Raw genomic sequence first — 23,946 nt, 5'->3', positions numbered from 1 at the left:
TTTCTTTTCTGAAAGGTTTTTGTTTTGTTTTTCAGTTTCTTTTTTTAGAGTTCTTAAATTTTTCTGAATTTCACTTTCTTAAATGTCATTTTCCAGAACTTGATGAGGGTTCTCTCCTTCCTTTAGGTTCATTTGTTTTTCACTAATTATCGGAAGCTTTCCTTAGATGTACAGGGGCCTATTCTGTTACCCTGAGATAAGTGACCTTCTAAAGCTCTCCCTCATGACCTCTGCAGGGACTTTACAGTCTCACCACTTCCCATCCATCTCCTTACATTTGCAGTGGTTTTGTGTGGCATTAGAAGTCCCCATAGCAGAACACAGTCACTGACGAGCTGACTGTGCCGGTGTGGACAGCAGCAGCCCCTGGGGGAACTGCGGAAGGTCTGGAGTGTTTGCTACAAGCAGGAGGTGGTGGGGGCTGGGGTGCTGCTCTTGGTCAGTGTTCACCTCTGATTCCAAATACCTGGAAGCGCCTTTGCTTTTAAATGAGTGCACAGGACTGGGGTGTGACCCAGCAGTCAAGCCTGTGCTTAACTTGTGCAAATCTGCAGGTTCAGTCACCAGCAAACTCCCCTTCCTCCTGTGTGTACATAGTTCTCACAATAATCCAGTTTTTTACATGATGAAGCCAAAATTTTGACAACAACATATTTAATAAAAAGATCTGTGTTTCTTTTAAAAGCAGTTCCTTTGAAATTTTGGTTTCTGTTTTTGTTGAACTCATTTTAGGTGATTTTTTTTTTTGGTACTGGTTATGTCCACACACCAGTCATTCTTACTGAGGCATTATTACACCATATATTAATTATTAGTATCTTTCACTAGACTAAGTTCTTTGAGGGCCAGGACCAGATCCGACTTGCTCACTGTCCTGCCACTGGCTGCCTGAGTGCTCCTGCTCAGAGGGAGCATCTCACTGTGCATCCTGATCTCCCTCTCCTCTCCTTCCCATTCCCAAGTTCTAACCATTTTATTCTTTTGTACTTTTGAATCCACCTAGCTACCTCGGTCTTGACTAAAAACACCCTTCTCTAAACTAATATTATGTCTTACTTGGGCTGCTTTAACAGACTTCTGTCTAGTTTTGGGGGTCCTTGTTATTTCTCCTTCTGGTTGGATCCCCACATCATAGCCAACCATAACATAAATATTTTCATGACATAAAAATGGTCATGTCATCTTTCCCACTTCCCTTGGTTAAAACATTTAGTAGATTGTCTTGGGCTCTTTCGTTAAATACCCCCCAATTCCTAATTCTTTAAGGTCGCTTATGAGAATTTACGCGACCTGGCTCCTGCCTTTCTGTTTCTGAAGGACCTTCTTGGCCTTCTTAGTTTGCGCATGCCCTTCTCCTCAGCTCAGTCGCCCTCCCCTCAATATGGACAGGCCTGAGGCTGCGTGTCTTCATACCACTGCAGTCAGGATTTTATACTTGACCTTTATCTTCCCCAGAGGATTGTAAACCGGAGAGGCAGTGCCGTTCTTAAGTCCTCACCGTTGGGTTATTTTTTTTGTACAAGTACATAAAAGACTTTCAGGTAATGCGGTAGCCGTGGCTGGTGCCACCTAATGGTGACAAAAGGGATTGATCTGTAATCCAGTTTGTACAGTTGTTGGAATGCAATAAAGTTAGCACTCTTCCCCTAATGTTATCTAGTAATTAGCTTTGCCATTTTTATCTTTGAAAAACATTGTCCAAAAGATGTGTATTCCTGATTTATCTAATCTTATTTTGACTGTTTCTTTTTTAGCATATTCTGTAGAAGAACAGAATAACCTCAGAGCCTGTCCTGATGGAGTACTTTTTGAACAGAAGGGTCCAGTTTATGCTGCATGTCAGTTTCCTCTTGCCTTACTTCAGGAATGCAATGGTATAGATGATCCTGATTTTGGCTATTCCAAAGGAAAACCTTGTATTCTTGTAAAAATGAACAGAGTACGTACATAATTTACCTCTGTTGGTGCTTATTTCTAATATCATCTGTTAAGAAACTGACAGCTATTTTTAGATCATTTTGATTTGAGTTAATGCCTTCTTATTAAATGTTATCTTATTGGGGAGTAATTTGCTTAAAAACCTAGCAGTGATATTTATTCTTTTTGAAAAAAATATAGCAGGGCTGGCCACAGTGGCGCACACCTGTAATCCCAGCAGCTCCAGAGGCTGAGGCAGGAAGATTCCAAGTTCAAAGCCAGCTTCAGCAACTTAGCGAGGCCCTAGGTACTTTATCAAGACACTCTCAAAAAATAAAAAGGGCTGGGGATGTGGATCAGAGGTTAAGCACCCCTGGGTTCAATCCCCAGTACCGAATAAAAAAAGAAAAACACACCAGCAAAAAAAGATTGGTTCATAGGTCATTCATGGATTATATTTAGTTTTTATAAATATTTAATAGTAAAGCATAATTTGGTATTATATGCAAATGTGATGAAATGGTGGAAATAGGAATAAAATCAGATGCAGATGACTCCCTGGGATATTGCAGTGGTATCAGCCTTCTATTCTTAACAGAAGGGGTGCCTGAATCACACAGTCCTTAGCAAACTAAGGAACTAATAATGTTCATTATGTGAGAGCAGTAATGGATTAGGGTCATTGTGTAAAGGAAGCTGCTGTCCCTCTATAGTGAGGTGACCCCTACTGCTCTTTAATTGGCATGCTGCAGAGATACTCTGATAGAGTTGTCCTTTTGAAACCTTTCAAAGTCTCCCTTAAAAAGTGGAATATTCCTGGTCCTTTACTCAGGAAAGGGCAGTTTCTTAAACAGATGTAGACCTCGCAAGATCCTAAGTTCATGTATCACTGAAGTCACCATTGGTAAGCAAATTGCTACCATTCCTAGTGAAAGTAAAATTTGAGGCTTCTGAAGTTGGCACTACTAAATAAGGAGCTTCCTCCTGTGGAGAACCAGCAAGACCTTGAAGTGCCCAGACTGCTCCTTCTGCAGCCTTGCCACCTGTGCCTTTGAGAGACCATGGATGACAGTTTCCATTTTGTCTATAGCATTCTGGAGATCTTCTGAAAAATTGCCTGACAACATGGCAGATAGCTAGTAAATGATGAGTGAGATGTTTCAACAAGAATTAAGGTGAATAAAATTAGCCAAAAGTAAGGTGAAACTAGATGATGTGTTTGTCAGAGGAATTAAATTTGTTTTCACATAGATGCCTTTTATAATCCCAGCCCGCTGAAAATCTCTTCCCAATGTAAAGTCAGCAGGAGGAGCCTCTGTCTGACAGGACCAACCTTCTGGCTTTATTTCCTTAGGATGGTCTCTCTGAATAATGGGTCTGGGACCACACACTTATGGGGTTGTGGCTCTGCAGAACTTGACAGGAAGGCAGCAGACAGGGATCTGTATTAGCATGTGCATACCTAATGTAGCAATTTTACTTGTATAGTCCCACAGTCATTGCCTGGGCAAGGTTGGTTATAGCTTTTGGTATTATTTTATGTAGGTTCCAATGATATTTGTTTTTTAAGAGGAATATTTGCATGTTAGAAGCATTGACATGTAATATATATATTCTGCATATATATTCAGAATGCCAAAAAGTCCTCTTAAAAATCGATGGATAAATACCTGTTACCATTCATATGGTCATGACATGGCAGACGTGAAGTACTTTGGTGTACAGTACAAAATTGTGCTAGGAGCGTCTTAGGTAGATTCTCCCCTGTGTGTGTTTGTGGAACCAGATACAAATGTGACATTTGGTGACATAATTTACTCTCGTAAAGGATATTCGTTCACGCCTGTAATCCCAGCTACTCAGGAGGCTGAGGCAGGAGGATTGAAAGTTCAAGGCCAGCCTGGGCAATTTAGAGAAACCTGTCTCAAGATTTAAAAAGAAGGGGAGCTGGAGAGTAGCTCAGAGGTGGAACCCTGGCCCGTGCGTGCAAGGCTCTGGGTCCAGCACACAGGTTGACAGTTTGTTCTGCCTCTGGAGTTCGTTTCTTTTGTTTTTGATACTGGAGATTTAACCCTGGAGTGCTTCACTACTGGTTTGTATCCTCAGCCTTTTTATTCATTTTGAGACAGAGTCTTGCTAAGTTGCTGAGGCTGGATTTGAACTGGCAGTCCTCCTGCCTGGGCCTCCTGAGCCACTGGGATTACAGGTTACACCACCTTACCCGGATGCAGATCTTAATCTTTACATTAAATGATTTGTTCAGCTAAATAATTATATTTGAGGTTTTCTGGGGGGTTTGTTTGTTTTCTTGTTTTAAGGTTAGCGAAGTGCACAACTGTGTTTTGGTTAGTTCTTTGATAGAACATTTTCTGAGTCGCTTCAGTACAGCAGTAAGATGGCTAATTGGCAAGGCACTTATTATATTGGCAAGTTCATTTTAATGCCCTAAGATCGAATTAAAGTAAAAGGTAGATGTAATTGAGTTTAATACAGAGTAGAATTAATCTCAACTTTTTGGTCCCTCATCCCTGAACCCCTGTCCCCAGCCATAGAGGAGGTGGTTCCATTGCACTTGTGTGGTATTTACGTTAACCAATGTTTCTTAACCTTAGATAATTGGATTAAAGCCTGAAGGAGATCCAAGGATAGAATGTGTTCCAAAGGTTAGTATTTTTTAAGTCTCAACTTTTAAAGCTTCGATGTTTCTTAAAATACCTTAGTGTTTTAAGTAAACTCACTCTAGTGAGTTTAGCCATCTTTTTTCTTCCTCACCACATTATAGAAGTCCTTTCTAATGCATTCTTAAAGTCCCCACCCTTGGGCCGTATCCCTTGTCTCTCCTGGGTGACGGCTGGGTGAGGGGTTCTATGTGATTGATCTCCCTGCCCTCGGGCACACCGTGTTTCCCCAGTTTGGAGGGTCACGCGTTTTCATCTTAGATGGTCCTTCTGTGTCACGTTGTTCTGTTTTGGTGTGTAAGTTGGTGTGCCAACCTTGGCGATGTCTCCCCGTCCCTACATTATTTTCCAGGGTGCCGTGCAGTTTTCATTTCATAACTTCTTTTGTTTTCTCTCCATGCTGCGAATCCAACTAAGACAAATATGTAAAAGATGGGTAAGAGTTCTGAGGAGAAACTGTGAATTGGTAAACTTAATTTTGTTATTGTGCTAATATTTTAGCATTCAACCCCAATTGTTTGTCAGAAGTGTTTTACCTAAAATGTACCATTAAAATCGCTTCTAAAATTGTGGGGGGAGAAATGTAATCCTTTCAATCCCCAGTGGTTTTCTTATTTGGGAAGAAACTGCTTGCTCATCTGTCGGTCAGAATCACTTGGGTCTGTTGGGTTCCATCCCCACAGTTTCTGACTCAGCAGTCTGGAGCTCACACTTGGGAACCCTGCTTTAGAGTATCCTTTGAAATTTTGTGAGTACTTAGTCAGTGTTGAGAGTGGACAGTAAGCTAGGAAGTTTGCGTCCTCTGATCTGGGTAGGAGTCTGCATGTGTGACTGTCAGCAAGTCACTTGACCTCCTTCTCCCGGTTACTTCCAAAGCCAGAATCTCATACTGAAGACCCTGGTTCAGTCCCCAGCACCAGAAACCATTTAAAATGCCAGGATTTCACTTAAAACCACATGCCACATCGAAACTGAGCTTTCTGTGGTAAATTTGTGTAAAAATCTCACGAGCATGTACTGTCAGTTCTTAAGACAAAAGAACAGTAAGGCTTATAAGATACACGGAGAAAAAGCATTATGTGACTTTCTGATTCTCAGGATTTGCTTATACATCTTTGCAGGAGAAAGTTTCTGAGGTTTGGGGACTGGGCTTGATCCAGGTGGCAGTGCTGGTTTCGTGCAGTGTGGGTACACGGGTATACACGGAGCGTTTGTCCTCACACATGAACTGGCTCTGTAGATGAGCGAGGAATGGCGGGTCCGCGGAGCCAGTGCCACCTAAGAAGCAAACACGCACAGGCCGCAGGGCAGAAGCCTTACACTCTTCCCCAGGGTTTTCATTTTGTAAGTCTCTGGCTGTCATAAATAAGTCCATGTAAACCTGCCCTTAAGGCTTTAAAGGCAATTTTCTCCTTCCTATTATGTACCCTTTGCTTCTAGAATAGATGGGAATCATGTTATTAAAAAAAATCTAACTCTAACTGTTGTTCTTAAAAAAACAAGATTGGAAGAAATTCTTATAAAACTTTGATTCCTAGGCTAGTTCAGTAGGAGCCAGGTAGAGCCCAGGAATTTTAGAGGTGTGGTCGGGTAGGGATATCATAACTACTGTTTTCTGTTAGAATTGTCTATATCGAGTGTTCTTCAGTCATTAACATATCTTTTATGCAGTGTCTGTGTCTTTTATTTTGTGTTGTGTCCTTTAGTTGCTTTTGTACAAGTGTTTGTACAGAAACCCAGAAACATCTATGACAGAACATACTAGAGTCAAACTTTTAATTTACATTAATTTAAAGGATAATTCCTGCAAAGGATGTAATGTTTGTATTATGGCCTCAATTTTTTCAATATTTCAAGTTCAGTTAAGAAAAATGTATGTACTTCAAGCACTTCTGTGCTTCAAGGACAGATGATTTATGAAAGAAACAAAATACACTGATTTTTTAACTCTGTTTTGTTTTCATTGGAATTTGCTGACCATTAATACATTCCTAGGGTTAGTTGCTCATGGTTTCCAAGATAGTAAATGCCATTCATATACAGACAAAACTATGACATGCACACACCTCTAATCCCAGCCGCTCAGGAGGTTGAGGCAGGAGGATCCCGAGTTCAAAGCCTTATCAACTTAGCAAGACCCTACCTCTAAATAAAATACAAAAAGGGGTGAGAATGTGACTCAGTGGTTAAGTGCCCCGGTTCAATCCCCTACCCCCCCACACAAAAAAAAAAAGAAAGAAAGAAAGAAAGAAAGCTCTGCCATGTTTGCTTCACCCTAAACTGGCTGATTTGGATAATCTATTTCAGTATTTCATGATTTCTAACATGTTTACTTTCACAAAAGGAATAACATACAAGCGTAATAGGGTGACAAAAAGTGTGCCAAGATGATGGCTTAGACCCAAACCCAGGGGACAGTTAGTGGTCTGTAGCCCCTGGATGGTTTTAAGCACGTGGCTGCAGTTCTGAGCCTTCGCTCCCTTCTGTAATTGACCCTGCCCACTTCAGGGTGGTTGGGTCTAAATGAGGTGAATTTGAGTTAAGTGTGACCTCTGTCAGGAAACCGAGGTAAAATACAATTGAAAGGACCTCTCTTCATTGTGGGGAGTATCTCTTTCTGTGAAGGAAGCTCATATTCAACAAAAACACAGTGCAGAAAAGCTACTCACCAATATAGTTGTGACTTTACCCCTTCAGTGTAAAATGTTACTTTGTGTGTGGGTGCTGTGTGCTGAGCCCAGGGCTTCCCTTAGGCTGGCAACCACAAGCGCCACCCCACTGAGCTACGCCCAGCCCCAGATGTTTTTTTTGTTGTTGTTTGTTTGTTTGTTTGTTTTTTAATTTAAGGAGTACCAGTGTGCAGTGTATACTGATTTAAAAATGGCCTCCACAGTTTGCTTTCCGTCATCTTGCTCTCTCCTGTTCTTTCCACGAATTCTTGATGTGGCCTGTTAGAACTTGTCCTTCCTGGACGGCGAGGCCATTACTCTTGCTTATGCTCTCTTGCTCATGCCTCCTGTCTGTGTATTTCTTACTCCCGTTCCCCTGACACGTGTCCTCCGTGATCATGAGATGATGTAAGCAGAGTAGAACTCATGGTTTGGTTCTTAGTTTTGCTATAGTATTTCATGTATGCTTTCAAAAGTAGAAATCATGAACCTGGTGTGGTGGTGCATGCCTGTAATCTCAGCTATTCGGGAGGCTGAGGCAGGAGGATCACAAGTGTGAGGCCAACTGGACAACTTATCGAGACACTGTCTCAAAAAAAAAAAAAACAAGGGGGTGGGGACATGGCTCAGGGGTGGAGCACCTCTGGGTTCAGTCCCCAGTACCACCAAAGGAAAAAAAATGAAGAAGAAAGTGGAGACTGGAGTGAGTGGTGGAGTGCATGCTTAGCACTCACGAGGCCCTGGGTTCAATCCCAAGACCACGCCAAACACAGTTGGTTTACTCAAATTAAAATCCAAATGTTTAGTAAGATTTATGAAGATTTTAAATGCCTGGAATACTAGTAGGCTCAAAATACGTAATGATTGTCATGTGCTCAAAAATTTATTCATGGGAAATGTGGATAAATTTCTCTCAGTCGCATCGTGGTTTCACCTGGTTGTGGTCATCATGGCTACTAACCATAACTTCAGTCCTGAGTGCTTTCTAGACTGGCAGCTTGCAGTGACCACTGCTTTCCATTTGAAAGCACAATAATTTTATTCATCTCAGGAAAACTTACAAGTACCAAACCTGGCCATGTGTTCCTGCTGGCATTTGAACAGTTAGAGCGTAGCTACGATTTCACAGTTGGTGCATGGGTAGAACTAGCTGTAAGTTAGAAGGGACCCTGATGAAAGAGTACAGGTTATTCAGGTCATTTTTGAAGAACCAGGATAGTCTGTGTCAAAGGGTTTTAGTTACATAATATTTGTAATCAAGACAAGCAAGTATCTTCTCAAAAATAGACTTGTAATTAATATAGTTGGAGTAGCATTGTAGTTTCTCTGTAGTGTTCCCAATTGATTCTGCTTTAACTGTAAACACATTTTAAAATTCTTTTTGTGACCTAAATGGGTTTCTTTTTTGCTTTTGACTCTAGGATAAAAACATAGCAACTGTAGAAACGTATCCTAATCTTGGAGTTATAGACTTAAAGTACTTTCCATATTATGGGAAAAAACTGCACGTAAGTATTTAGATGTTCTTTTGTTGTACTTACTGTTTTTGGAAATTGAAGTATTCCCTGTGGGTAGTAGACACATGTTCTGTGAAATTTTTGCCTCAGCTCTTTGGGTTTTAAAAAACAAACAGGAAGGACAAGTGGAACCCCCATTCTACAGGTAAGAGCACAAAACCAAGCAGACAAGTTAAAGGGCAATTATTTTCAAAATATGATTTTCTCTTTCATTATATGCTTATTCAGTATATTTCAGCATATACTTATTGTAGGAGAGTACTAAAGAAATAAAAAAGCTCAGTATCCAGATATAACAGTATTGTACAATTTCTTCCATATTTTTCTAGAAATATATATGCATATACATAGAATCATTTATAAAATCTGGACCATGCTGTGTATATACTATTTTTGTTTATTTAATTTGCTTTTTCAAGTGCGGGAATTGAACCCAGGGCCCTCATGCCTGTTAGATAAGTGCTCTGCCACTGAGCCAACCCCCCAGCCCCTTTTAACTTTGTATTTTGAAATCATTCCTTCCTTGAAGTGCTTAACATAGTACATGGCACAGAGTTTTCTGTGAGCCCTTTATCACATTTTAATATTTTTCCTCACTTGTCTGTGCGTCGCCCTTTTTTATGTGTGTACATTTGCCCCATCTGAGCCCTTTGGGACTAAGTCGCACTAAGTGCCTCCTGAGCAGCCTGTCGACTGACACGGGGGCTCCTCCGACCCTGCTCCACATCTCGCGCCCTCACGGCAGTGCAGGCCTTTTGGGGCGACTTCATGTTCTTCAGTTTGAGTTCACCCGTCGTTTTTCCTGCCTCCTCCCTCCCTCCCTCCCTCCCTCCCGGGCACTTTAATCAGTGGTGCCTGGGAAGAAATGTGTCCTCAGCAGGTGACATCAGAAGGGACATGGTGTCGTTGATCCCATGGATGGTGATGTTGATGTGTTTACTTCTTTAGTTGGAGTCTACACTGTAAAATTATTCTTCTACATTTTCATCAATGAGTATCATGTGGGGGGATATACTTTGAGAGTCTGTAAATTACTGTTTTGGCCAGAACCTTAGTATTTGTTGATTCTTGTCTAAGTTGGTTATTAGCAGGATTATTCCTAAAATTATGCCAGTTTTTTTTAGTTTCATCCTTTTCCATTTGATAGTTGTCATTCTGCTGTAAGCAAGAGCCTTTCCTTCTCCATTTATTTATTTCTATCACTATAGACTCGTGGGTTCCTATTTGATTCGGGGTTATAACCTATATGATCACTGTTCTGTGGCTAAGATCATCCCAGGTTTGGCGGCAGATCTTGCGGTCAGCTGTGTCCTTCTGACGTGCTCCCATGATCTGCTGAGCACTTCTTCATGTTCTGGCTTCACGAGGTGCTCCAGATTCATCGTGTGCTTCTCCTGCCCCAGCCCTGGGATCAGCTCTGGTTCCTCTTCGGGAAGAATTGTCTTTAAAAGCCACAATGAAGCTAAAATAATTAGGAGTATGTTTGCACCAAGTTGCACTACAGATAGGGTATAGACCTCAGTAAAATCAGTAAGCAGAGCTCATGGCTGCTTACCAAACATAGTATATGAGGCCGTAGGGAATACATCTCTTCCCAAGTGGATTTTACCTCCTGGGGCAGCGACATAGCGTGCTTTTAGATCCTCGTGTGGCCTCTGCTGCTTTTTGGACCAGTGTACAGCACACACATGGAGCAGTCCGAAAAGTTGTCATAAAAATACATTTTTTAAGTTTCATATTATAGAAATGTATTAACACTTTCTGAACCCAAAATAAAACTGGAAATTACTAAAATAAAAAGACCCACCCGTGGAGGCAGTAGAAGCCTCTGTTAAACAACTCTTGAATGAAAAGGTATATGCAAATGAATATTAGGGAATATCTGGACAAATAATTACCTATGGGATACATTCAAAACAGTACTCAGGAAAATTCATGATCTTAAACACTTCATCAATTAAAAAAGTAAATAAGGCAAAGAACATATGATGACAGGTCTAGTTAATAGATTTTTTTAAATTTGCAGAGGAACCAATTCCTAAAAAGGTTAGATGAAGCTGCTGTAGAATTTGAATTCACGTGTTTTCCTTTATTTGCCAGGTGGGATATCTGCAGCCATTAGTTGCTGTCCAGGTCATCTTTGGATCTAATAATACCAGGAATGAAGTAACAGTTGAGTGCAAAATTGATGGATCACCCAACCTAAAAAACGAGAATGATCGTGACAAGTTTTTGGGACGAGTTGTGTTCAAAATTACAGCACGTGCATAGTATGCGTAGGATGTCTCCACAGAATAAATGTTGTGTTGTCTGTCTTCATTTTGCATCAGCTGGACCTGCCATTCTAGAATTACGAGACCGCCTTGGAGAAGGTGTGTGGTACATGACACTGGGTAACGTCGTAACGTGATTCCAGATCATAGTGTTCAGTGTCCTCTGAAGTAACTGCCTGTTGCCTCTGCTGCCCTTGAACCAGTGTACAGTCGCCTGATAGGGACCAGTGAACACCGATTCCGAACACGTAGGATGGGGTCTTGCCCTCTTTTTATGTGGTTTAATTGCCAAGTGTCTAAAGCTTAATGTGCTGTGCTATGTAAATATTTTATGGATTTAACACTGGTTAACTGTCATATTTTGATGCCAACAAAGTTTTTAGGGATAAAATGGTACCTGGCCAACATCAAGTGACTTTATAGCTACAAGCAATGTGTGTGGAGAAATTCTGTATGTGAGGAGGAAAAAAAAGAAAATAAAAGTGGATCTAAAAGTGTTATATCTTGGATTTTTTTGAAAAATTATTTTTTACATTCTGAGCTGGTCTGTGGATCAAAAATGATTAAGAGCACAAATGTTTGTTGTAAACCATGTTTTAAAAAAAAAAAAAAGAAAAGAAAAGAAATACGGATGGGATTATTTTTCGTGCTGGAACTGAGTCTCTATGGATGAATGTATTTCAGACCATAGAAGACACGGCACCTTCAGGTTAGCCAGGACGAACATGAAGCTAATTTTTTATGAAATTAAATCCATAAGACTTAAATTGTACAATAGTTTGTAAAATATCTTATTATTGCTTTTATTTAGCAGACTATGGACACTAATAAAAGATACAAATTGTGAGATATAAAAACCTGGAACTCAGACGAAGCTTGAAACCAAGGCAGAATTTCACGGCACGTTTTTGGTTAGTGTCGGGTGTTTCCTCTGCTGGCGTTAGGTGCCTTCTTGGTGTCACTATCATAAGTCGAGCTACTTTTTCCTCTGTTTGAGAAAGGTGTGCTTCCCACATGATCTGTGGGTTTTTAAAGAAGCCGTCTTCTTATTTTTACTTTGCTCCTGCTTAAAACAAAACAACAAAACCAGAATGTATTCCTTGAGGTTTTCTGTGTGGCTGCGGTTGGGACCATCTGGACACAGCCCAGCTGGCTCACGAGTGCCATTGTGGAATAATCCAGGGGGCCCAGGGTGGCCGGACCTGGCCAGATGGGCCTCGGTGGCCTGCGGCAGCACTGCTGGTCACTGTGCTGGTCGCTCAGTCAGGTCACGGTGGCAGTGGCTTTCACTTACTTCAGAATTCATTGCAATTGAAGAAAATGATTCTTGTAGAGGTTGGAGTCCTTCCTAGGTTCTGATTGTCCTGGGTGCTGTTCTCAGGCCTTCGAGGCCACAGGAGGGGCCGCGGCGAGGTTGCCTGCCTTCCAGTGGCCCAGTGCGAGCAGATCCTCAGCGCTGTCCACTTGACTCCTGTGCACTTCATGCTACTGTTGGGTTCAGTTTGTACTTTGGATTTTTTTGAAATATGATGTAGATAGGATTTGTTTTAATAAGCCTTAGACAAAAGCAGACTAGATCCCTAACATGAAAGAAGGAGGGAGATGTCATCCAAAATGGGCGGCAGGTTTCAAAGAGAAGTGAGAAGTTACAGAATCATCTCGGTGCCTCCCTGGTTCAGCAGTCTGGACTCGACTTGTGCCCTGGCTGCTGCGTGACCTCAGGTGCCCTTAGTGACTCTGTTCCCTTCATTCGATGAAGTTGGGGTTCGATCTGTTCATAGGCCCATGTACCAGGGGATGACACGCCAGACTTCTGGAGCATACGGAGATGGGAAGACGTGGTCCCTAAGAGGCTTTAAAGGAGGCGGAACAGACAGACTCAGGGTACGCTCTGAGGACAGTAACAGCAGGGACGTGGGAGGGGCCACGGAAGTTGGGATAGGACTAGATTATTCCTAATTTCCTCCCCTACTCTAAAAATTCGTTTTATTCATTATAAGGACCCGGGAGACCGAAGTGTTCTGTGGATGGGGAGGGAAGCTGGAGCTGGGTCTGTGGGATGGGTTCAGGGTTGGACTAGAGCCCAGTGAGGTGGCTCATGCCTGTGATCCCAGCCACCAGGAGGCTGAGGCAGGAGGATCACAAGTTCAAAGCCAGCCTCAGCAACTTAGCAAGGCCCTAAGCTACTTAGTAAGACCATGTCATAAAGTAAAAAGGGCTCGGGACGTGGCTCAGTGGTTAAACAGCCCGGGCTCAATCCCCAGTATAAAAAAAAGCACTTTGGCAGCGTTTCTGCTGCGTTTCAGGTTTTGTCAGAACCTCAGGATGTGCGCGCACTGCCCAGATGCCTCCCTGGCGTGTGGATTCTGATCTGTGCACTCAGCATCCTCCGTGCTGCCCCTTAGACCACAGCCTGAACAAGAGCCGACTGCGGGGCTACGGAAAACCAGCTCCCGCCCGCGGCAGTGGAGCGAGCAGACAGATCCCGCCGTCGGTTACTTTGGCCGGTGTGAGGTATTTAAAACCAGCACGTTGTATTCCTAGCTGAAGGAAAATGGTGGACTGGTTTTCTTAGATCTCTAAGCTGTTTCACGTTGGACTCTTACATCGAAGGCCGAATGTCTCATTTTGGTCACTTGTAGACATTGCTGGATTGCTCAGTCTGTCCCTCTGAACATACGGGCTTCCGTGTCTCATAGTGGCATTTTCTGTAGACTGGCACTTGCATGTTTAAGCTTTGCTGTACTTTATTAATTCCCCCCCCACACACACACAGTGGTGAGCTAAGAAGGACCAGTTTGCCCTCTGCAAGCTCTAAGTGTAGTAGGCTTGTCATCACTGAAGTTGCAGCCTGAGAGGAAGAGGACTCGGCTTCTACCGTCTGCTGGCAGACATCACGTTCAGGTGGAATTAGTCGGTCCTTGTTTTGGATGGACGAGGTAGAACTGGCTTTCCATCTCCATTTACATTTGACTGCTTAGAAATCTTCAGCATATTACTTAACTTCTCAGCTGGAATTATCTGCAAAATGAGGCTTCAGCCTTGTAAGAATCTGCATAAAATGAAGATAGAGTAGATGTTTAATAGAGGCCAGTTTTCAATGCTCTCTTTTGAGGTTACTGATTAGTCAGGAGTGTTTGCAGCAGTGCTGTTTGAGCAATTTTCTGTCACCCCAAGCGATGGAGGTAGTAGAAAATAGGGTACAGGGTGAAATCTCTTCTGTGGACAGCCCTGCATGAGAGGGGGCCATGTCTGTGAATTTAAAACAGTCCATATAGAATTTTTCTTTTCATTTGTCATCTCTTGCTTCAATAAAGTCAAGTTGGAGTTTAATTAAAACTGAACAGAGTGTGCTAAGGGGGCCTGTTTTCCAGGTCTGTTAATTCCCACACTAAGGAAAAGTTGTCTTTGAAACTTAAAGTTGGTCCCCGAGTTTCCCTGAATTAATTAATTTTTGATGCCAGGTGTTGAACCCAGAGGGTGAACCCTGGGCCACATCCCCAGCCCTTTTGATTTTGCTGAGTTGCTGAGATCACAGACATGCACCACTGCACCCAGCAGTGGCTGATTTTTGAACAAAAAATTTCCTCACGTTCCAGTGATTGTTGTCCTTCAACTAAGCCTTTTTATACCAACTATGGTCTTGTGTTTCAGCTTTCAGAACATTCTACAAATGGTTTTTGGATCTGCTTTCAGTAAACTGTAGCACAGTTTTTGACCATTATCAGAACAGGTAGGATTGGTCCTCCATTGAGGATGGATTTGCATCTGAAAACAACCAGAAGTCACTGGGGCCCTAAGACTGGTAAGGTCTGGTACTTTCCGCCTGAAGATCCCAGCACTGGAACTGATGAAGGACTGTGTGCCAGTCTTCTGAGATTACCTGTGGGCCCTTAGCATGACTCTGAAGGGCCTTCGTGAACAAATTGCACTGACTGGTCACCCACCGGCTGGTGACACGCTGTCCTAGGCTTGGAGACGTGGCCCATCTGTCAACTCAAATAGAAATGGCTGGGACCGCAGAGCGTGCAGTCCTGCTGTGGGGCTCCTGCCTCAGCAAGATGGTGCCGAGTGTCCCAGGAGGGCGAGACGCTGGAGTGGGACTGTGGCTGTGCTTCCCGCCTGCAGGCACAGCCCTGGGGGCTCCGGAGGGGCAGAGGAGGGCCAGCTGGAGAGCCAGCGTGCGGCGCATTCTTAAGATGCGCTGGTTCTGGGCTTCTCCCCGGGGTGGCTGAGAGCAGCTGGGATGGATGTGCAAAGGGTTGTGGTTTCCTGTCCGGTGCAGGGAGTCGGGATGTCCTGAGAGACGCCGTGTGGCATGGTGGAAGGTGGCAGTAGCCGGAGGGGGAGAAACGGAACCAAGAGAGGAAGAAAGAAGAACCAGCGTCCAGCTGGAGTACGCAGAGCGCCCTTCTGAAGAGGCGCGTCCTGGCGTGGCCTGCGGCTGCGGTCAAAAGGAAGTTCAGGGCTGCATGGCCCGCACCTGCTGGTGTCAGGCCCAAGGTTACGTCACATGGCAAAGGGACTTTGCAGATGGAATTAAGGTGGCTAATCAACCTTACAGTCGATGATTTTGGTTTGGGGGGTTCCTGGGTAACCATGGAAGCCGAAGCGGAAGCGAGGCTCAGCGCGGGAAGGTGTGCCCACGGAGCTGCTCTGTGACGGGACATGTGGAAATCTGGAGAAGGACATGCACGCTGCCTGCCACCAGCGGGTTTGGAAGCCCAGCTTGGCCCTGAAGCCTGACCAGAAGTCCCGGCTGAGCCACATCGTGTCCAGACTGCTGACCTACAGGAATAGGAGATGGGAGGACTGTTGAGCCACCCGTGTGGTCCTTGTCGCTGCAGTGAATCGTCTCAACAGACTCAGTACCAGCCTGTGCTGCTCAGTCGTGGCTGCTTGTCCGGGTTAGAGGGGGTGCTGGCTCCTCAGTGCCTGCTTCCCTGCGGCTGCTCCGGGGACCACAGGGAACCCAAGGCGCTGGCAGTGCAGAGCCAGGGTGAAGGAGGATCAGAGCGAGGCCCACGAAGGGCGCGACCCCCAAGAAGACCAAGCAGCGGCGTGGTGTTGGTGGCCCCTGGTCTTCGGCCCCTTGGCTTTGCAGGTGCCGGTTTCTGGCCTGCTGCTGAACCAGGCTGCCCTGCGTGGCAGGCAGAGCTGGGTGTGCCCAGGCCATTTCCACCTCGCTTGCTTTCTTCTGTAGTCCTGGGCGGCGGGGCCTGCAGCTGTGGGTTCAGCCACCTGAGGACAGCGTGCTTCAGGCCCGACCTTCAGTAGGTCTGTCAGTGCACCCTTGTTCTTGAGGGAATGGGGTAAGCTTCCGGAGGCCAGAGGCTTGAGAGAGAGGGAACTCGCCTCATCTCCAGGGAGACTGCCAACTTGCTGTTATGTCTCTTAAAATATATAAAAAAATAAAGTATGCCGGGGCCCAGGCCTGTAATCCCAGCAATTTTGGAGGCTGAGGCAGGAGGATCATAAGTCAGGCCAACCTCAGTGTTTTTGTGGGACCCTCAGTAACTTCTGGAGACTCAAAAAGGGCTGGGGACATAGCTCAGTACTGTGTCCCTGGCTTCAACCCTCAGTTCAATTTTTTTGCACCCCATGTGGCAGGTGCTGTGCTGAGAGTTGGGGTACATTGGTCAAAGCAAGACGCTTAAGATGGGCACCTGGGCTGTGACCACTGCCGTGTAGCCCTCTGGGCAGTGACTCTTTTCTGTCCTCCCCTCTAGGGAAGTTGACAACCTTGGGAAACCAAGTTCTGAGTCAGTCCCATAGCAAGCTTCTCACCCGCGCCTTCCTGGTCCCCGGTGGCACTGGTGGGTGGGGCAGCCCTCGGCAGCCTGCAGCGCCTCTTGCTGAGACCCACGGAGCTGTGGTCACACGCCTGTCCCCAGGGCTGAGCTCCAGAGCTCCTAGGAAGCCTCACGTGCCCTGACGTGGTCTGGATCCGTCCGCAGGGCGGTGTGTGAGGTCACTCCAGGAACAACCCCAGGCTGGCCAGAGGCAGGGAGGCCCGGTGCAGTAGAGGCGGCGCAGCGGTGGCTCCCTGACCGTCCGTCTGCCTGGCTGACAGTCGCCCAGTCCTCTTCAAAGGGTGCCGGTTTTTCTTGGATGCCTTGGTTTTGTTGGTCCTGTGTTGTTGCTGCACTGAGGATGGAGCCCAGGACCTTCCGCCAGCCAGCTGCCCCAGCCCTCGGGCCCTCCGGAGGCGGGTCTCTTCCCTGGATGGCCTCGTCCTTGGGGCAGAGCACGGCACCCACCCCCAGACCTGCCCTGCACCTCCTTCCTAGGTAAGTGAGCCCCTGGCCTCTGAAGCAAGCGGTCCTCTCGAGGTGGCCTGCTGTCTCTGACCGGCCGCCGCCTGCCAGCAAGGCCCTCTGCACCCTGCCCATGCCCGCCACCCGGAAGTGCCGTTGGGAGCTCCCGGGTTCACAGGTCACGTGTCTGTCGGGTTTAGACCTGATCACATGCTGTTCGTGATGCTGTCCATCTCAGCTGTGGATTGTCAGCTCCTTGAGGGCAGGCACCTGGACTCTGGTGACCTGGGACTCCTCTGTCACCAGGAGGGCCTGTTAAGGCACTGGTAGCGTGTGCTGGCCGCTGTGATGGGCGATGGCTGACTAGCTTGCTCTAGAACCTGCCATGCACACAGGGCTGAGCACCCGACTCCACCCACACGACCATCCCGAGTCCAGCCAGGCGCCACAGCTCGGGGACCTTCCAGCCGTCCAACAGAGCCAGCAGCAGACACTCGGTCCCCTCGGTTCCTGTTTCCCACTTGCTGTTGAGAAGTGGGTGTGTAGGAGCAGCCTGATCCTTTGGGGCAGTTAACTTCACAGCAACTCCCAAAGACACTGAGTCACAAAACAGGCGCCTAACCATTGACACACACCCCCTGCCTTTTTTTGGAGACATGGGTCTCACTAAGTTGCCGAGGCTGGCCTTGAACTTGGGATCCTCCTGTCTCAGCCTCCTGAGTCACTGGGGTACAGGTGTGCAGCCCCACGCCTGGCCAGCCCACAAAGGCATTTGCTCTTAAGAGCTTCTCCAGCGAGACTGCAGTGCCTAGACGGGCTGTCGCGGTCTCTGCCTGCCCTAGCCTGCTACCAGGGGCGGGTGGCTGCTGGCTAGAACCGGGCTGGGGATCCCCTTGGCCAGAGACTGGGGCTGTGCCCTTGGGGTAGTCGCTGACCTTCTCTGCTGCTCAGGCCTCGGGGGCGGTGTCACAGGTGACTAGGCTGTTAAGGACTCTTGACCCAGTCCAGTCGTCTGGTTTTGACCGTCTCTTCTAGGTTTCTGGGGCCATTTCCTCCCTGCCCATCGGCCTCCCTGGGCAAGCGCTGTGTTCACGGCTGCCACGCCCGAGGACCGAGGTCCGGGGGCTGCTGGTGAGCCTGGCCAGTGCCGCGTGGCTGGGGCTGAGCCCGAGCCGGGGCTCTGCTGTTTCTCGGCTTGGAGAAAACAAGCCGAACCATGCCGGCACCCCACGGGCGGGAGCTGGCCAGGCTCCTGTCGCCCCTCTTCCCACGAGTCCGCTCCTGCTTGGGTCAGCTTATCTTGCTACCACCAACCAGCTCCCTCTCTCTGCACTCACCCGGCAGGAGCGAGGACAGAGGCTCGTAGAAGCCCAGATTTTCAACGCTGCCCAGGTCACCACACCGAAGGCGAGGGCATGATTTGGTCATCTGAGACTGAACAAAAGGTCCGCCATGTGTTTTTGTACCGGGATTGAAGCCAGGGCTAGGCAAGCACTACCACTGAGCACACCCCCGTCCAAGGCCACACGCTTTGTACCAAGGAGTGTGTCGTTCACTTATTCATTCATGAGAACGGAGAGCCAGGTCCGGTGCACAGGTTCCTGATCAGAGGCCCAGAGACTCTAGTAGCTGAGACATTATTCTCACCTGCTTCCCTGGTACTGGGAGTTGAGCCTGAGACTCTTGCTGCTGTGCCTTCCAAGTGAGTGTCCCGGCCACCGAGGTCCAGAGCCCTTCAGAAACCCTAGGACGCCTGCGATGTGTCTGGGGGTGGGACGGCAGTAAATTCCCCGTCTGGAGAACAGGGCGGGCTGTCACTCAGCGGCAGCACTGCCTGGCACCCAGGACCCCTGCTTCCATGCTCATCGTGAAGGAAAAAGCCAAGAAAACTCAGACTGTCCTGGCAGAGTGCTTTCTACTGTTAAGGACCATGACAGTCCTGGAGAAAAGCTGGAATTGTAGTATACATGGGAAGTATTTTATGGGATTTGCAAAATAGAAAGTAATGTAGTTGGACGTCAACCAAAATTTCTCAAAGGGCCGCTCATCTAAGGTCCTCAGATGAGCAGATTCTTGAGTGCATCCCAGTCCCGTGGTGCACAGCCTGGTCTAGCCCGATCCAGCACCCTCAGCAGCAGTTGGTGTTTGTTGAGTCTTGAAAACAAAAACCTAAAACAAAACAGGCAGGAGACTGCTTTCTTGACCAACTGCTGCAGCCGCTGGGGAGCCCCCACCCTCCCGGCCCCCAGGGAGCAGAGCTGGCTGAAGCTGCAGCCTCAGTGGCCCGGGTTGGCCCTGCCTGGGTGTGGCCACCTGTCCTTTCCCTGTTTACTCTGCCCACAGTGTTTCTCCCGGTCTCCCCCCATCCCCTCGGGGTCTGCTTGTGGTGATGACTGGGAGTGCCACGCCCGGCAGGCACCTGCCTCTGGCCAAGGCCCAACCCTGCACTCTGCTTTTGCCCTTGGGGCTTGGTGGAGCTGTTCAGAAAGGATTGGGGTGTGCAGGAAGTGAGCGGAGACTCCCCTGCGCTGGCAGGCCTGTTTCTCTGGCCAGCCTTCTTCAGCCTGCACGGTCAATGCACAGACATCTCCTGGCGCAGGCCCAACAGGGAGGCGATGGATGCCCTTGCATTTGTGACTCTTAGAGTCGTGTGCAGTGGTGCACGCCTGTAATCCCAGTGGCTCAGGAGGCTGAGGCAGGAGGATGGAGAGCTCTAAGCCAGCCTCACCAGCTTAGCGAGGCCCTAAGTAACTTAGCAAGTCCTTGTCTCTAAATAAAACATAAAAAAGGGTTGTGGATGTGGCTCGGTGATTAAGCACCCCCGGTCAATCCCTGGTAAAAGGAAATGTTCCTTGGGACTTTAGAGGCCCTGGAGCCCGTGTTGTCCACCAACACTCTGCAGGTGGAGTCTGCATGAGGACTGTGGGGGCTTCTCCAGCTGCCTGCCTGCCACCTCTGCCCCGCTGCCAGGGTCTGAGTCAACAGCTAGTGAGCACTGCAGGCAGCCGCTCCGCTCGGCCCAGCTTGCCCATGTGTTCAGGCAGGCCAGAGGCCGGGTGGGAGGCCAGCCACCCTATGTGCAGGGCGGTGCCAAGGGGGCCACTTTCCACAGCCCTTGACTTCCAAGAGCACTTTGGGTTTTGTTCTTAGAGATAATTTCTAAAAGCCTTCACTGAAATAAAAAAATCTGCCCCTCTCGTTCCCAACTTCCGCTGGTTTGTTTTTCGAGATGCTGGGGACTGCGCCCACTGGGGACTGTGCCGGTGCACTCCAACACTGAGCTACGGTCCCACCTACCGCCCCTGCTTTTTGTGTTGTTTCTTAAGTGATTTTTATATATATTTTCAGTTGTTGATGGACCTTTCTCTTATTCATTCATATGTGGTGCAAGAATCCGACCCAGGGCCTCATACACACAGGCAAGCGCTCCAGCCTGAGCACAACCCAGCCCCTTCCCCATGTTTTTTGAGAGGGAGTCTCGATAAGATGCCGAGGCCTCCCGCCTCAGCCTCCCAAGTTGCTGGAATGACTGGCGTGTGCCACCGCGCCCAGCCCTGCTGCGGTCGGTAGTGATTCATAAACCGAACTTTGGAAAAAGGAAGGACAGGTACGTTCGCTTTTTGGATGGTGGTGGGCAGACTGGAACCCTTTGCTCAGAATGGCCCCCGCTGTTCTACAGCACGAAAGCCTTTCTCCACCCAGTGGCCTGTCACTGAAGGCAGACATACCTGGTGGTGAAGACGTCCTGTCAGTGTGCTGTCTCTTGTCTTCGGATTGAGATCTGACACAATCCTTCATTTGCTGGAGGATTAAAAACAAATCTGGAAAAAAGTGGAGGTGTGTGGCCCATGGTGGGGGCTTGCCTGGCACGTGCAGGGCCCTGGGTTCGACCCGGCGCTGCAGGGACAAGTCTATCAGCAGAACCTAACAGATCCCTGTGCGGACGACACGTCCCAGGAGTGTGGTTTTGGACGTTACTCACTCTTCACAATTTCTGAGTTCTGCGCCCAAGAGCCGTGGCCAAGTGCCAGGGCAGAAGGAGAAGCAGAGCTCCTGACCTCAGTGTCAAGGGAGAAGGAAGATGTGGTTGGCAATGGTCGCTGCACGCCAGGTGGCAAACACGCCAGCAGGTGACTGACAGGAGTGGCCAGGACATGGTGCTCTGCATGGAGCGGGACTGGCCGCCACCTTGACAGGACTTCTCCACCTCAGGGCGTTGCACTCCGACTTCCTGACAGCAAGATGCTGGCAGAGCCTCTCCAATGGGTTGGGGGGGTCCCAGGTGTCCAGCAGTCACCCCAGGGGCCAGGGAGCCTCCCTCCAGGGGTCAGGGGGTGGGGAGGCTGGAGGCTGCAGTGCAGGCCTGCGAGGATTGTGGCGGCCAGCTGAGGGCTTCCGCAGGTCATCAGGAGCAGGGACAGAGCAAGGCAGGAGCCCAGTCGCTTCAGCCCGCCCAGCCCATCAAGAGGCCAGGCACTGGCGACAGCTCCCTGGCTCTGCAGGAGTCCTCTCCTCAGCAGCATGTCCAGTGGCTGTGTGCTAGCCACCAGGGACCCCGTGTCATTCAGACCCCCCCACGACTGCAGGCTGAAGGCCCTTTGGTAGCGGCCCCCACCATTACTGCCATGGGTCCCTGGACACCTCAACCAATGACATGAAGCGGCTGCTACAGAAGGAACAGGGGTGGACACACACCAGCGTGGACACGAGGTGAAGGGGAAGCCCGGGCCATGGTCCACCCGCAGGCACACACGGTTCCTGGACGCTAACCTCCAGGTGCGCGCCAGCCTCCGGCCTCCCGTGCCTTGCGACGGTCCCTGTGCCCAGAGTGCTGTTGCCTGGGCTTCCCACCCTCCCAAGCAGGTGGACTCTGTTGGAGTGGGAGGTGTGGAGGGACTACTGTGGTTCCTGAGGCCAGGCGACATCCCACTGGTGGCCTGGGACGTGGCAGCCTGTCCTCTGGCGCTGGCTGGGTGTGGGGCAGGCCGGGAGCAGCGGCCCTGAACTCTGCATCCAGGCCAGGGGTTTCTGGGAGTTGAAGACATCACTCTTGGGCCCCACACGGCGGCGCACCTGTGATCCCAGGGGCTCAGGAGGCGGAGGCCCTAAGCCACTCGGTGAGACCCTGGAGCCTGTCTCTAAATACCACGGAACAAGGGCTGGGGTGTGGCTCAGAGGTTAGGCGCCCGGGCTCCATCCCCAGGACTCCACCCCCAGGACCCAAATAATAAACACATACATACATAATAAAAAAATGAAGCATTTTAAAAATCTTCTCAAGTGACCTTGAGAAGAGGTCATGGATCTGAGAACAACTTTACCCGGCATGCCTTCTGCTCACAGGTGGCACAGGTGGACTGCACGGAGCACCTGGGGCCCCTGGGGAGTAGCCAGGGAAGATCCCTGGTGCCACTGATGCTGTGGCCAGAGGGTGGCCCTTCAGACACCGGGCTGAGGGGAGGAGACTGAGCCCTGGACTCACTGGCTGCCTGTGGGCTGTGTGGGACGGGACTGGGCTAGGAACAGAGGACCGGGCGCTTGACAGGGCAGCTCTGGGCAGAGCCCCGAATCCAGCACCAGTTCATCAGCCACAAGAATGAGGCCAGAATTATTTTAAATTATTTATTTTTTCTATAATACATCTCAAATCATAAAACAGTCTGATACATTTTTTCTCAAGCGCAACTTAAATCCACTTCAGAGTGTAAGTTTCTTTCCTCCTTTTACTCGTAAGGGATCACACTGGAATGGACGCACATCACTCCAGCTGTTAAAACCCCGCCTCCAGGCCCCCGACTGAGTGGGTGCTGGGAAGGCAACATTCTGAACCCCTCCTCCGTCTGCAGCAGGGGTTCCTGGGCGGGCAAGATGCTCAGGACATGTGGTCACCTATCCGGAGCAATTCACAACACCCGGGAATAATTAAGTATACAGAAATAGCTCTTCTATAAAATTTCCATATAAAAATAAGGGTGTTTATTTACAAAGTTTGAGATACTACAAAATGATATACCAAGTCGGGTTAGGTACTCAATCTAAGAGGAGCATCTAAGCGTGGCAAATCAGGTGTGGCCGCATTTCTGACTTAAGCTGTGGCACCATGGTGAATCCTTCATGCAGAAAAAGGCTGGAGACAAAACCTCACAGCACATGATCAGGACAAAGCATCTTCAAATTAAAGGGAGAAGAAAAGGTGACTCGGGCTCACAGCTTCCTGCACGCCACCCAGGTGTCACTGCGGACAACAGCCACGTGGAGGAACCAGGGCTGAAGCACAGTCCCGAGCCAGGCCCGCGGGCACCTGCGCATTGGGTCACCTGGTTGCTGCACTTGGAACGGAGACACCTGGGGTGGGGGAACCTCCCCGTCCGGGGGGCGGCTGTACTGAGCGCCCGGCCGTGGGGCACGGGGCACAGGGCGCTCTTGACACCTGACGTGGCCTGTCGGCTCCTCGCTGCGTGACGGGTGGGGTGAGGGAAGGAAGCCCCACCGACACCCAAGGCTCCCCCAGCTGCGGCCGTCGGAACTGGGGTCCCCAAGTCCAGAGGCCCCAAGCCGACGGTGCAGGCTGGGCTGGGAGAGGCCCCACTTCTGCCCTCGGCGGCTTGGCACTTAGTGACGCAGGGGACGGGGCA

At 48.5% G+C, this 23,946-nt stretch overlaps 1 protein-coding gene across 6 annotated transcripts in view; it reads left to right on the top strand.

Moving 5' to 3' along the window:
* Atp1b3 (ATPase Na+/K+ transporting subunit beta 3) overlaps positions 1-11,556 on the top strand; it is a 37,536-nt gene extending 25,980 nt beyond the window's left edge. For all 6 annotated transcript variants that reach the window (XM_047563415.1, XM_047563420.1, XM_047563418.1 and 3 more), the window contains 4 exons: positions 1,755-1,939; positions 4,530-4,580; positions 8,686-8,772; positions 10,882-11,556. In XM_047563415.1, the coding sequence (XP_047419371.1) occupies positions 1,755-1,939; positions 4,530-4,580; positions 8,686-8,772; positions 10,882-11,052 (494 nt within the window). In that variant the 3' untranslated portion in view covers positions 11,053-11,556. The remainder of the gene's footprint in view (positions 1-1,754; positions 1,940-4,529; positions 4,581-8,685; positions 8,773-10,881) is intronic.
* Positions 11,557-23,946: the final 12,390 nt, after the last annotated feature.

This window comes from Sciurus carolinensis, chromosome 9 (assembly GCF_902686445.1).
Source record: "Sciurus carolinensis chromosome 9, mSciCar1.2, whole genome shotgun sequence".
In the NCBI taxonomy this organism is placed as follows: domain Eukaryota; kingdom Metazoa; phylum Chordata; class Mammalia; order Rodentia; family Sciuridae; genus Sciurus; species Sciurus carolinensis.
Note: the sequence above shows the minus strand (reverse complement) of the source record. Positions and strands in the feature narration are given on the sequence as shown.